This window comes from Polyergus mexicanus, unplaced genomic scaffold (assembly GCF_030449975.1).
Source record: "Polyergus mexicanus isolate NDT 795.1 unplaced genomic scaffold, iyPolMexi1.0 SCAF_8, whole genome shotgun sequence".
NCBI lineage: Eukaryota > Metazoa > Arthropoda > Insecta > Hymenoptera > Formicidae > Polyergus > Polyergus mexicanus.
Window position 1 is genome coordinate 7,352,521 of NW_027223328.1, and position 16,662 is coordinate 7,369,182.

The 16,662-nt window shown below is 39.5% G+C and overlaps 1 protein-coding gene across 2 annotated transcripts in view; it reads left to right on the forward strand.

Moving 5' to 3' along the window:
* Nucleotides 1-16,662, forward strand: part of Hth (Meis homeobox homothorax) — a 384,416-nt gene that overhangs the window by 10,841 nt on the left and 356,913 nt on the right. For both annotated transcript variants that reach the window (XM_070300419.1, XM_070300420.1), the window contains exons 2-3: nt 1,769-2,022; nt 9,389-9,530. In XM_070300419.1, coding sequence (XP_070156520.1) covers nt 1,769-2,022; nt 9,389-9,530 — 396 coding nt within the window. The remainder of the gene's footprint in view (nt 1-1,768; nt 2,023-9,388; nt 9,531-16,662) is intronic.

The following is a 16,662-nucleotide window of genomic DNA, read 5'->3' on the forward strand; positions in this document are numbered from 1 at the left end:
CTTCCCTCGACATTTTTTTAGATTGGTATATTTTTTCTCCTCGCTCAAATAGAACTGGCAAGTCGTGCGAATTGATAACTCTTTTCTGTCGCCCTATCGTACACTGCGATGGAATTGCGCAAATTAAATTTAACGAAACGCAGATGGTATACGATATTTTTGCAGTGTCACTTTGTAGCGGACAGAATTACATTTTTCCGCATTGTATGGAACAGGTTCCTCCTCCTTCCTCCGGTTGGGAAGGTAATCGCCAATTCCCGTCCCGTACTTGTTTTCGCAATGGTATCCACGCGGCATTTCGAGCCAGACGCTAGAATTAAGCAATTAACGATAATAATCGGCTTGCTTTCGTTCCCGCGCAGACGGCCGTGCGCACGAACCGCGGACTTGGACGAAAAATCAATGCTACCGATTCCCGATTGACCGACCGATCGCGTTCGATCGAGGCGGGGTCTCCTCCAGGCTTTCGATTCAGTCAAGCACCCTGTCTGTCGATACGCCGCGCTCTCGAATTTGTCTGGCAATTAGCGCACTTTTGCCCGTCATCCATCAGCTTTGCATCGGCGCGAGAACTTTATTGCTAGAAATCACGAGGTCTTGCCCCTTTTTTGCGGTATTCCGGTAGATCGGCGCTGCTAGAGGAGTAATTGAATACGCGGTTATTTATTACCGGTCGTACGCGGTGGTATGTAATTAATTGTCTCTGCCGCGGCGATTAAATCTTACATTTTTCTCCGACAGCGATGGCAAAGAAAAAGTTGACTATGTCGTGATTCCAATCACAAAAATTCAGACAGGTGTATTTGTACTATTTTTTAAACATAATAATATTATAAAAATCAATTTTTCTTGCGATAGTAAAATACTCTTTTATTATCTCAAATATAAACTGTTTGACAATATCTAAATGGGAAAAAGTGGTTTTTTTTTTTTTTTTTTTTTTTTTTTTTTTTTTTTTTTTTTTTTTTTTTTTTTTTTTTTGGAGAAAAAGACAAGAATTATAAAATATGCTAGTTTATTAAAATGATCGAAATTATTGTCTTCTATAAACGTATTTTTTATCAATTCATATGACACTATATGTGGCGCATTTGATTTTGAAATACAGTGTTTTTAGAAGCGACCAGCTGATTCTTGTCCCACGAACATGAAGTCGCGAAACTATGATTGATACAAGTTTGCTTAAAAAAAGACGTGACATTCTAGCGATGCCCCGTGTCACCTTTTCAACGTTCTCCACGTGTTCTCTTTGAGAGTCCTTACGTCAATCGTTATAAACGCGCGATTCTAAATTTATGAGCCAACGCCAAAATAGACAGCACCTATATTTAAGCCTTTATAGCCTACGTTATTTCTTGCTTTTGAAAAAAAAAAAAAAAAAAAAAAATTATATACAATCGAGCATTAATATAAATATTCCACGTGCAATAAAAATTAAAGGTTAATTTTACTTTTGCGAACATTTTATTGTAAGAAATATTATAATAGTATTATCTCGAAATTACAATGAATTATAAAAGATAGAAATTTATGTTTTCTCGAGGTTTATATCGAGAATATATTACGAGAATTATAATATTACCAGCGCATAATTGCAAAAAAAAAAAAAAAAAAAAAATCTTTACTTTAGATTAATCCGTATTGAAAAAGAGAGAGATGGAAATAAATATCCGATATTTAATATAGAAAAAAATTGCAACATCATTTATATTTATGTATGTATTTTAATTTGTATATATATTTAAATTTTGTAACTTTATGATTACAGTACGATGATGGCGGGCTGCACGGGGGTTACCTCGAGGGCGGTGGTGGCGGTGGTGGCGCAGGGTTGTACGATCCACACGGTAATGCCCGCGGTGTTCCCGGTCTCCATCACAGTCCACACCTCGGTAGTATGGGTCCGGCTCACCCCCAGTACCCACCGCCCCAGCCGCCACAGCACGTTCTGGCGGCAGCAGCCGCGGCCGCGGCCTCCGCGGTACCCGATGTCCATAAACGCGACAAGGACGCCATATACGGGTGAGTAGTATTTTCTCTATTTCCCTCCTCTCTCTCTCTCTCTCTCTCTCTCTCTCTCTATATATATATATATATATATATATATATATATCTGTGCCGGAAGCGCGAAGCACCGACGATCGGGTGAAATGAGTTTATCGAGCGCGATAACGAGCGACGGTTGCATGCGCGTTACGTGGCTTCTAAATGCGGCTTATCGGGAAATTATGCGCACTTTCGGCCGCCGTTACGACGATCCTCTAATTTGTGCGACATAACTTTGCATGAGCTTGAGTATAAATGTACGCGCGCGCGCGATTACGTTGACAATCGCGGTAATCGTCGATGATTATACTTATCATAATCTGTTTCTCTATCGTGCCTATCTATCTACATACCTATCTCACGTTCGAGAGATTTGCATAAAAGTACGCGCCGATAAATATCCTATTTTATAAGCGAGACCTTTTGGCGGGAAACAGGTGCGAGAGCGAACGCAGGACGAGTTTGAAATGCGCATAAATTCATCGTGGCCATTTGATTTTCTGAATCCGTTTACACGACCTGCCTCAACAATTTCATTGTAACGGACAGGTCACTGCGATTTTTTTCCCGCGCTTTTCCTACGGAAAGGAAGGCGACGACTTTCTTTTTACTCTTTCCTATTTTTGAAATAGACATTAATAATTTACATTTTGCTTAAAGAAATATTAGAGTAATATTGAATATTTTGTTTTAAAAATAATTAATTTATACTATAATTTATATCGAAATTGTACTGTTAGCGGAAAAAAAAAATTAATAAATAAATAAATGTATCAATAATATTAAAATATCAAGCAGAAAGTCTGGCTGCTAAATAAACGAAATATATCGAAAGAGGGATATATTGATGTATATATAGTTTGCTATCATTATAGGATTCTCAGTCTCGAATAATATTGACGTTACATTCCGAAGCGACGTGTCCAGTTTTCTGTATCACGCGCGATATCGTTTTTGCGATACATTGCAAAGTCGGACAGAATATCATTACCATATGGTTAACTCGACAGATAACCACGTTTCAACGAGCTGTCCTCCGGCTTAACGATACTTTGCGCTCCTCCGCGATGACAGTACGTTGCATTACTTTTACACGAGCTTCTTCTTCTTCTTTTTATTGTACATGTTAATTTTTTGCTTTTAAAATAGTAATAGATTTATTAAGAATGCGAATAAAAGATTGTATGTCCATTTTATGAGAAATGGACATATGACGGACGGATAATATGCGGATATGCAATAGTTTACGATTGTTAAAATGCATAAAGTGGCAGTTTCTCATTTTCTCATTCTCTAAATTTTATATTTCACATTTTATTGTCAATATTCATATGCGTCGCTTCTCTTTGCATCATCGTAGCAGCTCGTGCCACGCGCATTCATCGCTCGTACAGGCTGAAGCACGCCAATTGGCGGTTTTACGAAGCTGGCTCAGCGACCGTGTTCCGCGTGATTTATAGTCGCGAGATGCCCCGATTTCTGATGTATCGTCCTAGAACGGGAGCCTCATTATTCCGTGCACCCTGTAATTTGTCCATTCGTCGTGTGCCCGTGCCCGACCCGAGGTGGAGATTCCACAACTTTCTCGGAACGCGCTGCCGTTGTAGAAGGTGCGTTCTTTCGGCGCACGGAATATTATATTGTACGCACCTTCTCTCGCTGCCGAAAGGATTCTGTTTTAATTGCATAGCGGTATCTTATGTTAGAGAAATTGCATTCTTTTAAATTAATTTTAAACTATGAAGATTAACTCGGATTGTATCCTCTTTTTTGGAAAAACTGATAGAATATGTAACATTAATTTTTTTATAATTTTTTTTTTTTTTTTTAAACACGGAATCAGAATCTTTAAGGATATCTAAACTTTTAGTAGCCTTTTTCTTTTCTTATTTGAGTTAATTCTGGGAGCATTTATGATCTCATAATACCACGTGCGTTTTTCTTTTGCTGCGCTAAAAAAAAAAAAAAAAAGACACTTGGGTGCTAAAAGAGAATACTCACGTCTATATAAAGTACGTAATCCTGTTTTGTAGAATACGTTTTTGGCATGATTGAATTGAGTTGTTTGATAGCAGAATCCGCGACCATTTTTGTCTCGTGTTTCATCCGACTCGATTAATTCGTCGGTTAAAGCTTTCCACGTGCGAGGAGATTGATGTTGCTCGTGCTCGAATATAATGAGCCACGGTAAAAAGAGAAAAAGTCAGGGACATCTGAAGACATTTCATTAAGATGATTTTTCAAACAAGTTGCACGGATATGTTAATACATAAAGATTGACCTTACCAACGTATACTTTTGTAATGAAATAAGGAATAGCGATATTTTACAAATTTCTTTGACGCGACAAAAAAATTAAAAACTCTCAATAATATATTTTAACAATAAATCTCTACTGTCAAGTTGTCAATAACGTACAACATTAAATAATAACATGCTTATTTTTTAATACCTTTTATTCGATAGTAATAATTTTTTTTCAATAACACACGTGCTCTCTCTCTCTCTCTCTCTCTCTCTTTAAAGAATTATAAAGGTTAAAATAATATTTATAAATAATTGCTCTGTGTAAAGCAGTATTTATAATTGTCATTGATAATTCTTTTCATTGCAACGACGATTGATCTTTTCCATTTGGTGAAGTTTTACGTAAAAACCGGACGTGTGTAACGTGAAGACACGAGTCTAATTCAATTACTGGAATCTTATGTCTTGCGCAAGAAACCACCCGATCAACTTAGTTATCAAAGAATTAAACATTTTGTAAGTTTCACAATTTATCGTCCGACAGATGGAAGTGTGTATCGTTCAATTATCGATCTCTCGGTGAAATAATAATCACATCGCGGGTATCGCTTTCACGCAATGTCAGCAATTTAAATAAATTGCTATCATTAATATAAATTTGCGCGAAGGAATGTGAATAGTCGTCATCTTTGCGAGTGACTTGTAAAAAGAATCTATAGACTAACTGTACGTTTCTCGTAGTTTTCTAAGGACTGAAAATAGTTTTACGAGACGTACTCGTGAATGTACCGTTTAATGAGGTAAAGCTTTCGAAAACTGTGACATCTTGTTTTCTCTATTTATTTTGCAACAATGCTATAGTAACTCAAAGAGAACAGGATCCGGAAATTTTACATTTATTTTATTTAAAGGTATATTGTGTATACAGTTATTTGATTTTATTTTTGATTTTTTTTTATCATAAACAGTGTCATAAATAAATAAAAAAAAAAAAATGTACGAAAATTCATAATCTTGGAAATACTTATTGTTTTATTGCGCTGTGAGATATTGTTTGACTTGATCAATAAAAATTGCCGATTAATATATGTAATACGCCCTATTATAAGCAACGAACGTTACAGAAATTAGCCATTAGTCGGAGTATCTTTTAAGCGGTGAGATTTGTTAATTTCGATAAATTGGAACAATTGCTCATTTTAATTTCCAGCTCTCTCCTATCCCTATCTTTTTTTTCCCCCCCCCTCTTATGACTCGTGTTTTACGTTCGATTACTTGCGCGTATGTGAGATTAAAGGACCGTTAACGAAATTAAGCCGTGCGTGCGAAAACGCGTCGCTGTCGTTTAGCGAATCGTAAACCGCGGCGTGGCGTGAAATCGACGATGCCCGCGCGCAACAATAAGAGTTGAGTGAAAGAGAGCGGGGGAGGCAAAGAGAGAGAGAGAGAGAGAGAGAGAGAGAGAGAGAGAGAGAGAGAGAGAGAGAGAGAGAGAGAGAGAGAGAGAGAGAGAGAGAGAGGGAGGGAGACAGGGAGAGAGACAAAGAGGGAAAGGGAGGTAGAAAGAGAGGGAGGAGGCGTCGATTCGAGGGGCGGAAACCGCAAAACCGCAAACATCCCCCGTACAGCGTACAACGGTCCAATCATATCATTACCTTTTGCGGTCCCGTCATTCTGACACCTCGTTTCTGCTCGTCGTTTGTCATCGGCGTTGCACTTTGTTGTTACGCCGCGCGCACGATCGCCGTTTTAAAGAAACGCGTACTTAAAGCGCGCCCCATTCAATCACGGTCCGTAACGAGCTCGGTGGTTTTCTCCTAACTCCGTATATAAAAATATACACAGATCACGCTCATGCTCAATTCTAGCCTGGTTCGAGAAAGTGTTGCGAGTCTTTAACAATCGCACACCGTCCTATATACGGGGATGTCTCTGCACTACTAAGAATTATTTTGTACAGTGCTTTGCAATGTACCGCGTAACGTTATAAGCGCTATTTTTATCTTCTCGAAGAGACAATTTCACCAATCGCGTCGAGCTATCTCCGAATCTCATTAGAGGTACAAAAGAGGGAGAGAGAGAGAGAAAGTCGGGAAGAGTTTTCAGTATGGCTGAGCGCGCGAAAAATCTAAATTAACAATTACTGCGCGACGTTGCGTTAAATCGATTACCCGGTGGTGGACGGTCGGTACCGGGTAGAGAGAGAGAGCCGCGATAGAGAGGTGTAGTAGAAGCGATAGAGATACAGACAAGGAGAAAGCTGAAAAAAAAAAAGACCGCTAGAGAGGTAACCGGCCCACACTGCGGCGGTAGGCGAAAGGGGTGAAGTCGTCGAGAATTTTTTTTCTCTGCCCGGGTCGACGGCTGTACCTTCGGTTCGGTTCGTTCAGCTCGGTCAGGTTGGCGCGCAGAAGAGTACGTTGCTCGCGGCGGCTACGTCAATTTGTCGAAATTCGTTCCGAATCGTTTTATGTCCGCCACGCCGCGAGACGCGCGACCCGCTACCATGCGCACACAACGCCTCCACCTTTTGACGGCTACCACGTTCGCGCCGCGTTTGCTCTATCTCTCTCTCCTCTCTCTCTCTCTCTCTCTCTCTCTCTCTCTCTCTCTCTTTCTCTCTTTCCATCGAACCTCTCGAGAAACCCCTCTAAAGTTTCATCGCCGCGTCTTTGAAATTGTATAACCCCATGGGGGACGAGACGGAGCCCGCGAGCTAAAAATCCGTGTCAATGGTCACTTTTGAACTTGCGTCGTCAAACATTCTGTCCACATGCAGGGATGTAGCAACTTACTTTTATATTTTCTTTAATGATCCATTTATTTTCGTTTTATGTTATTGGATTCACTGAGATACTCTGTTTTTTTTTTTAATTTCGGATTCTATTGTCTGTTATTTTTAATTCATTATTATTAAAAATATGTGTTTTTTTAACGTACGAGAATGTTTGCAATTGCCGTGATATTTTGGATGTCGGATAAACTATGTCAGTTTGTAATAGACTATTCTAGGTACATTCGGTAGCGTTCGTCTCGAATCAATGTGCATAGAAATTACCATACGTACGTTGTTTTGTGGAAATTTACTTTGCGTAATGTATTTAGATTATATGTATATACTTTTATCGTCTCTTGTCCACTTGTGTCTTTAAAGAGGTAATTAACATTCGGCTGATCATTTAACAAATTCCAACGTAAAATGTTAATGATACGGACGCAAATTAGGAGCTGATGTGAGTTTCGTTTAACTTCAAAATTATGTTATTTGCATGTCCGTAATGATGAATACGTATTTCATTTGTACATTATTCTATGTTTAAATTTTATCTAAGTGATTCTCAACGTATACGATATAACGTAAATATTAATACAGAGTGCAAAGTAAAAAATGGCAAAATATTCCGCGAGCGTGTCGTATGCTACACGCAACAATTATACAACATGATAGTTGCATATTATATCGACGCTTAAATAATTGTTTCCAGAACACGTGCCACGAAGTTGCGCCAGCTTTAAACTTCGATATTAAGACCATGTTTGCGATGGTGTTGCACCGGCACCAGCCTAATCTTATCTTATCCTCCTAATACCGCGTTGCCGTAAGCATACTTTGCGTGTAACACGCGCTTTTGTACGCGCAGAAGAATATTACGCGTGTGTATCGAATGGTACGGCAACCTTTTCGGGTTTTTTTTTTTCCTTCCAATAAATTGAGGATCAGAGCGGTTTTAATTATATATAACATTATTTATGGTCATAGTCCGTTGTGTGTTTTTTAATTTTTTATAAAGCAGTGGATTAAATTTTAATTTTACTTGAATGACTCGCATATTAATTTACAATAGAGCCAGACTTTAAGCCGTGTCTCGATCTGTTACGATCGATGCGAGCTACGGCGGGACTAAAATAGTAAAAAGTAAGAACGCTTTCATTATTTAACAGACATCCCACCCATCGAATTTGCAATTTTCCAACGAACACGCATATTATTTTATTTTATTCGTTATTTACAAAGGACGACACATTCCGTATCATCAATCCTTCTCCCTCATTATTCAATTTGTCCGTAAAACGCGAATAAATAAGGGATTGAATGAGAAAGAAAGAAAGCAGTTTTTAAAAGCTAAATATTTTTTGAATATTTTTACCCGTAGTGTAAAATAAAGAATATAAAGTCACTTTTACATAATATAAAATAATATATGCAAAAAGAAAATTCAGTTTGTAAGACGTTTCTCTTTTCCGCGTAACAAAGATGAAAGGAGCGAATTCTAACGGTCACGCGAAGGGCTCGGAATCATTTTTTCCACGCGGTCAGTAGAGGAGTGGTTCGCTGCTTTTCGGTTAAGCGCTTCACGCTGGATTTCGCTTCTTCTGCCACCACGGTTGTCCGAGTTAACTGCGTCCTCGTAGCGCTAACAGGCGGCCCACCTCGTCGGTCACGCGCGGATAAGAGAAAAACGCTGCGCGGATAAGAGAAAAACGCGCGGCCGCGCAGAGGACGAGACTTTGTGTCGATCCGGATCGCTTTTTCACACGGGCCACGGGCTTCGACGATTCGAGAAACGCTATTTACGAGCATCCGGTACACGGATGTCGAGAGCACTCGCGAGAAGGAGAGCACGGGGACGAGAGGATGGATTTTTGGGGCGCGGGAATCAGGCCCGTAACTAGCGTGCCAATTCTATCGTTTTAAGCCTTTTGTTGTTGCGAGGAAACTCATTACTTGTTGCATGAATGTCTTTTCACAATATACACGCGCTTTACTAATTAACGATATCGGTTTACTACACGGGGCACGCCGAGTTCGTCTCGCTCGATGACTTTGGCGCCTCCCTCCTTTCGCAAGCACGTTACATAATGCCGCGGGCATCGGATGATAATTTATCGTCTCTTCGCAGAAACGAATCGGGGCCCCGGCGGCCAGAAGCTCCAACGACTGCGGTATTAATTAGCATGCCTGTCGAGATCGGCGCTGCTTCGCGAAACGGCGTGTGCTCCAGTTTGCGCGCTCCGTTAGCATAATATATCTGCCATTCGCGCGCTCGCTTGCTCGCCTATGCCTCTAAACACACTCTCTCGTTTCATCTTTCAGACACCCCCTGTTCCCACTCCTCGCACTCATATTTGAAAAGTGCGAGCTGGCAACGTGTACGCCGCGCGAGCCTGGTGTAGCGGGTGGTGACGTCTGCTCGTCAGAAAGCTTCAACGAGGACATCGCTGTTTTCTCAAAACAGGTGAGTTTACAGGATATATAAATATCGATTTATTGTTAGACATATATATATACATATACTCTGTGCCGTATCAGAGAGTCGTACTCTGACGTATTTATATATATATATATATGTATATACAGTCCAATTTATAAATATAGAATACCTTCTTTTGATGTTCAAAGTTCTAAAGAATGACATATATCATTTACATACGAATCATATAACGGTTCAGATGATATTAACAGAGTGACACACTTGTGGCAGAAAAGTGAAAGGATTTTCTAAAGAGTTATAAATAAGACGAGACGCACTCCTGCCGTTTGCCATGATGGTCCTCGCGAAAATTTTTGCATGGTTTTGTTTGGCGCATCGTCGCGCGATCCTTCCGTAAAGAATGTCCCATGGCGATTTTTGGACATTCATATGAGTCACGAGGAACGCGCGTTTCATCCTGAAACAGTAGATCCATATGCGCGAGAACTGGCTGGCGCGCGTCTTAGGCCTCGAACAAGAAGAAGAACCCTGCCTCTATCCGTGGGACTTATTTTTAGGATTATCGTTGAGAAAGAAAGAGAGAGAGAGAGAGACAGATAGAGATTTCGAGACCCCGAATATATATACCGGACTCCGCTAGCACAACGAGACAGAAGACTCGCTCGTTCGCTTGCGCGCGTGAGCGCCTTTTTTTCTCTCTATTCCCTTCTTCCTATTTTTTTTTTCTTTCCCTCTAGCGGCTCACCTGAGGCAGGTCCCCCCAAGGACACGCGTAGGTAACCCGAGATCCTATGGGGCCGCATGCCGTGAAACGATTTGGACCTTTTAAAACATACCATTTCGCCGTCTGCGCGCCAGATCGTACACGTAGGTCCGCTCGAAGGTCTCGGCAAGTCTACCGGTCGAACGCGCGTTTCCGCGTGCTTTCTAAAGACAGTTTGGTTGACGCGCAACATTTGCATCGATAACGTGATACTACGGAAGCGATATCCCGAAAGTAGGACGACTAATATCGTTGGAAAACAGAAGGACACAGATATACATATCCCGTGTCTGAAGATGTTACATTTTCTATCTGTTATTTTTATATCATTTAAAGCGACATTGATCTATTTCGAAATTATTTTTTGAACCAATTACGCCTCTCTGACCTAATTAGTCATATATTATACTATAGTACTGCGAAGGGAAGGGATATTTAATCTTTCGCGTTTGTACGGTAAATCTTGTTGACGTAAGAGATTCCGCCTTTAAATGGGAATAGATTGAGAACTAAAATCTGAATTGAACGATAATATTAAAGTTTTATTAACATTTAGCCTGTTGTTTTTCACGTGCGTAGTTTCCTAAAAATATAGCTACATTCTTGGCAACATATTAAGCGGGGCGACAGAATGGGCGATAAAAATTGTTATCATGCTCGTTTGCTTCTAGCGAACTAATGCAAACGAATTCAGCACATTTAGATTAAGAAGTATAGGTACCAATCGCTGCTGTGTTAGATAGCTAATACAACCTCCAGAGTTATTATCGCATAACATTTCGGTTTTTTTTTTTTTTTTTTTTTACCGTATTAGTTATAGAGAAATTTTATATCGCATGTTAATTGTGAAATTCCTACTAATTCGAGGTAATAGATAATATCTTTAAAAAGGAGTACGCGTAGTAAAAGGAGATAATATCGCGATTGCGAGATTTTTCGCGAGACACACCCCCTTCCCCCTTCTGTCACACGATCGCGCGTTTGTGCGTCATTTTATTGCTGGCGAAAAAAAAAAATTTGTCTTACGTCTAAATATAGGGCATCGGTAACACAGTAGCGGTGGCTTTGAGCAATGCTATGCCGAGATAACGATAAGAATTAAGCTCCGGCGCGAGGTAGGATAAGGTGGCGGCCCGTGTGTGTGTGTGTGTGTGTGTGTATACATTGTTTCGTCGTGTTGATCCTGAGAAGTTCCAGACGATAAAAACGTTCCAGATTTCCGGCGCATCGGGATTCCTCAGATAATCGAGCGTATTGCTTTCTTTCAACGCGATATAAGATGCTCTTCTTCTTTTTTTTTTTTTTTCGTCAGAAGGAAAAATGTGGCAAATCGCGTTTCTACGTTATTATTTATTCACGTCGATATATTATTACCGTTAGGAGACCGTCGAAGATTCTGTCGGCGTTGCAAAACAGGCGCATTATGATATTTGCATCTTAATAAGGGGCACCATAAGGTACATTTCAAAACGCGCGCATGAAAAATAATGCTCACGACTACGGGTTTATTACGCTGCCTTTTACTAGGATATTCTCCTCTTTCCTTCTTAACTACACCCACAGAAAAGATTTCCGGATCTAATGCTATTACTCTTCGATCTATCGTAAAATAGGATCGATATAGCGACAATCGCATTTATTATTGAAAAGGGAATATTTTAATCTTAAATGAAAAATTCTTAAATCTAGAATAAAATGCTCTTGGTGCTATCCCGTTAATTTTCTCACAAAGATGAAGATGGAAATTTGTAGCGATCTAACATCAAGTTATTCTAAATGCGAGAATATATAAGCTTAGGTTTGTATATGTTACTCTTGTCTCAAGATAGTAAGACAATCTTATTTAATTCGAGAGAGAAGAAAAGGAATTATTGATTTAATTTTAAAATTGTTTTATTTTTATACCGCATAAGGTGTTGTGATACGATTAAATATGTCAAGAATATTTTTTGTCTCGTTATCAAAAATTTTTTCTGAGAGTGTATATATTGTACATTCTAATCTTAGCCATAATTAAATCCATGTAATATCAAGGTAAAAATTTTGACTGATCGCAATTAAAATATTTTCCTTTCTTGCATATATAATATTCTTTTCTAGTTGTAATAAGATAATAAGGTGGTAAAAAACAAAAAAATTCAAATTAAAAAAAAAGTTGCTAAGATTTATCGCATCTTTTTTTAAAATACATATGTGTACAAATTTTTTTCTTACGTCTCTTAACTGCTTGAGATATATAAATACAATTAATTTATATTGATTTTCAACTGATCCTCTCGATTAATTATCTCAATCAGATATCTTTGTATACTTTTAACGAACAATACATTAATTTTTTATGCTTATCAAGGTAATTTGAGGAGAATGTTGTTTTTAATTTAATATTATCAGTATTCTTGCATAGATTTTATCTACAAATTGATTATTCGCTTCCTCCGTTATATTAAGTTAAAAATTTCTACAAAATTAATAACTTCTTTAATCAAAATTTACCATTATTCTGTAAAATTTTCTTCATTGACTTATCGTATTGCTACGCCAAGTTTTTCATATCTACTGTTCGCCAAATGTTATTTGCACATATCATCACCGACTATATAGTTGGTTTTTGCGCTAACTCTTGTTCAGCCTCATATTTCAACTTACATTAGCCAACATACATTTGATCCCTTCTCGCCCCCTTCCCCTCCCGCACACACATTCGAACGCCAATAAAATCGTATATCTGAAATTCGCGACTAGCAGTGGCTTAATCAACGCATCATAGAAGGTCGCTTCGCGTTCACGTTAATACCGAGATTACAACCGCGTGTCGGAGTAGATAAACAAAATAGTCTTCGTCGCGTATTCTCTCTTGAATATAAATAGCATCACGCGCGGCTGAGTTTTTCCTTGTACGCTATCGTATAAGCGATCGCCTTAATTCGTGGGATCGGTCTATCTTAATTATCCGACGGAATTGAATCCGACGCTCTGCTTTTTTTTGTATTTTGTGCGGTTCTTTTTTTTTCTTTTTTCTACAAAATACGAAACACTTTAAATACGAATATTCAATACGCGATTACTATTTTTTTTTTTCCATGTTGGTATGCATTTCTGATGTTATGTATCATGATTATATGTATCATGTATCTATTCTATATATTAATAGTTTGCAAGCATCGATATTTAAAAGGCAAGCATTGTTTTTGTATATCACTAGGCACGTAAGTCTCTACTCGCGGCGCTATATATATATATATATATATAAAATACACGACGATGCACATCGGCAGATAAGCAGGTGACGATCCTCTTGCGGCGGTTTTTGAGGCGTGCCGTGCGAGACGTGTCCTCGCGTACCCCTCGATTCTCCTTCTCTCTCTCGTGTGTCGGTACCGCCGCGGCGATAGGGCCGTATGACAAAAGGGCCGCACGCTGCACGCGGGATTATTTCGCGTTTCGTTGCGTGCCGTACTGTGGCGTGCATGCGCGCGTACACGCATGCGGCATAGCCGCCGCCGCGAGATGCAGCGCATGCGCGATCCACGTTCGGGGCTCGGCTATGCGGTCGGCGAGTCGTGAGAAGCGGCAAAGCGTAGAGAGTTGAGCCGGCGCGATGGTAATGGAAGAGCCGCGAGGGGGCCGGAGGGGCATCGAGAGGGATATGAGATGAGAGAGAGAAAGAGAGAGAGAGTGTGTGTGAGAGAAGGGAAGAGGGGGGGAGCAGGCTGCTCATTTTCTGCCATTGTAAATTGATCTATTCAATGGGTCCACTATTATCCCCCCCCCCCCACTGTGGTCCATGCATCGTGTGCCCTATGGGGGCCACGATATTCCTCCAGTCTTCCGTCTCCAACGCCCCTCCTGCATGCGCTCTTTCTCTCTCTCTCTCTCTCTCTCTCTCTCTCTCTTTCTCTTCTCCCCCGGCGCCCGCCACAGACCCCTCGCCTTCTTTCTCTCCCTCGGTTCGCGCTCGTTGCCTTCGACGTTGCCTGGCTGCAACGTGCCATCGGTCGTACCCCGCTGCGCCACGTCGCGCCGTGCCTTTGTTGCGCCCTTTTTTTCACCCGCCAAAAGAGGCATCCCGCTTTTTTTTTTCGCGATCATCGTCGACGAGCGCGTCGAAAAATTTCGCTCGCGCTTCGTCGCCTCGCGGCTGCGCGTACCATCTTTGTAAATCCGGCCGCTCAAATGAGCGTCACGATATTCTCTAGATTATAACGGAGTGTGAAAAACTTCGGCGAGAAAAGATTATTAATGGTTAATTAAGCCACAGATCTCTGGTTGAAAATCTATACGTTATTTCGGCATTATTTAACGGACATTTCACACGAGACGATCTTTAGGTAGACATATATTGTAGAAATCTTATAACTTTCTGACAAGCTTAACGATTTAATAATATGTACGTTGTAAAATACGAGCGCGATATATTATTGCTGTTGTCCGCGAGCAAAACATTTTTCCGATGGTGTAACTGCGTCTTGTACAATGAATCGAAACTGGATTGGGAGATGTGGGCGAGCGTGTGTTCGTTACGATGTCGCAATTCTGTGTCACGCTCACAAATACACGGAAAGAAAGGGAACCCGAGAAGAAAGATTCTATCGGAGATTTATCGGTACAATTAGGATGCACCTCTTGAAGCATTAAACTCTCATAAAATGCCTAATGGCGACCGCTAGAGAACGTATCCTATTCAAATGTAAACTGTTGGTTCTCTCGCCTCTCACGTTCATTCACCTTCATTCTCTTCAACTCCACAAGTCAAAAGTCTGATATACAAAAAAAAAAAAAAAGTCATAAATATATGATATTTATAAAATTAGTTTTATATTGAAGGAAGCTTTTACACACATGCACGCAGAGTCATAAATATAAATAAGAGGTATAAGCGTTCTATTTTCAAGTTATAAACGTTGAAAGAATAAAATATTTTCCATAGTTAAAATAATCAAAGCATATTAATTCTCCAAGCAGCTCAACGGGCCGTTACGAGAACCGGTGCATCGTCGAAGTACCTCTGGTTTTAACAGAGATTCGAGGCCAATTAACGAAACAATACCCACGTAGGAAACCGCGTAAGGCTCGGTGCGAATATGTCGCGCTTGAACCGGTTTTTTACATTCTGACATCATAATTATATCATAGGCGAGTTAGGCTACGGTTATAATAATCATGCTATTCTATAGTAGATATAATTAAAATTAGACACACGTTGTGTTTGGGGAGTGGGGTGGAGGGGTGGAGGAGGGAGGGGGGGGGAGAATTCTCACATATAAAATACGATAACAGAAATGATGTCTCTAATGAAATTTTATTTTAATTTGATCTGATATTCGTTAAAATATTTGTAATTGAGAAAAGAATTATCTATCTAATATTATATGTATTTTTATATATATAATATTAGATACAATTTCCCCCCCCCCCCCCTCCGAGAATTCCGTCTCAATTAATGTAGAGAAGTTGAGACATCGCATTGACGTTGGAATAATTTGTGAAATATATGAAATTTCATCTGGATTCATTCTTTCATTCTGGATTCCGAAACCATTCTCCGAACGGGTTTCAGATTCTCAGTTTTAATTGTTTCAACACGAAACGTGTATACACACACGGTTAATTCGACGGTTGTTACGAGCCGCATAACTATTATCGCCGGCGGTCTTATTGCTACAATTTCACAATTATCGCGTTCTAGCCCGTTTTGACGTGTGCGCTACCACGCGATAGTGATCACGCGGGATAACACGCGCTCCATCAGTTTTTTTTTTTTTTTTTTCCCCTCTTTCTCGCGGCCTGGCTCATATTATTGGAGAAACACGTAGCCATTTGTAGGGTGTAAAAACATTCATTGTCTTCTACTAATCGTAGATATCGAAACATTAAATTATATCGAGTATTCGTAATTATTATTGTGTCAATTAGACATATCTCGAAATTAGATAGGTATCGATGTACATTACATAGATACCTTGCATACATAAATGAAAAAGATCTCAGAGAAAGTAATTAAAGCCAAATTTTACTCAAAATCGGAATAGAATTTATAACGTTTTTATTTTTGAAAAGAATTTTGAGATATTTTTTACTCAAATGGTTATTAAAGCGTGTAAAAGAAGATTTATATACAAGTTTACATTTTTTTTCACAGACCTTTTGTTTTTTGCGTGAAAGTTTAAAGGCAGGGAATTGACTATTGTGTAAAACGCTTTCTTTAAAAGTTATTGCCATCTGCAAGCGATAAAAAATCATTATGTTCATCGTATCCTTTGAAATGCTTACAGGATATTGTCAGATTACCAGTAACAGTAACGGTAAAACATTCTTCGACCTCGAGAAGATATATTGTTGACTGGTAAAAAATGACTTTACGACAAGCGTGACGAAAGTTAACTATAGTATAGT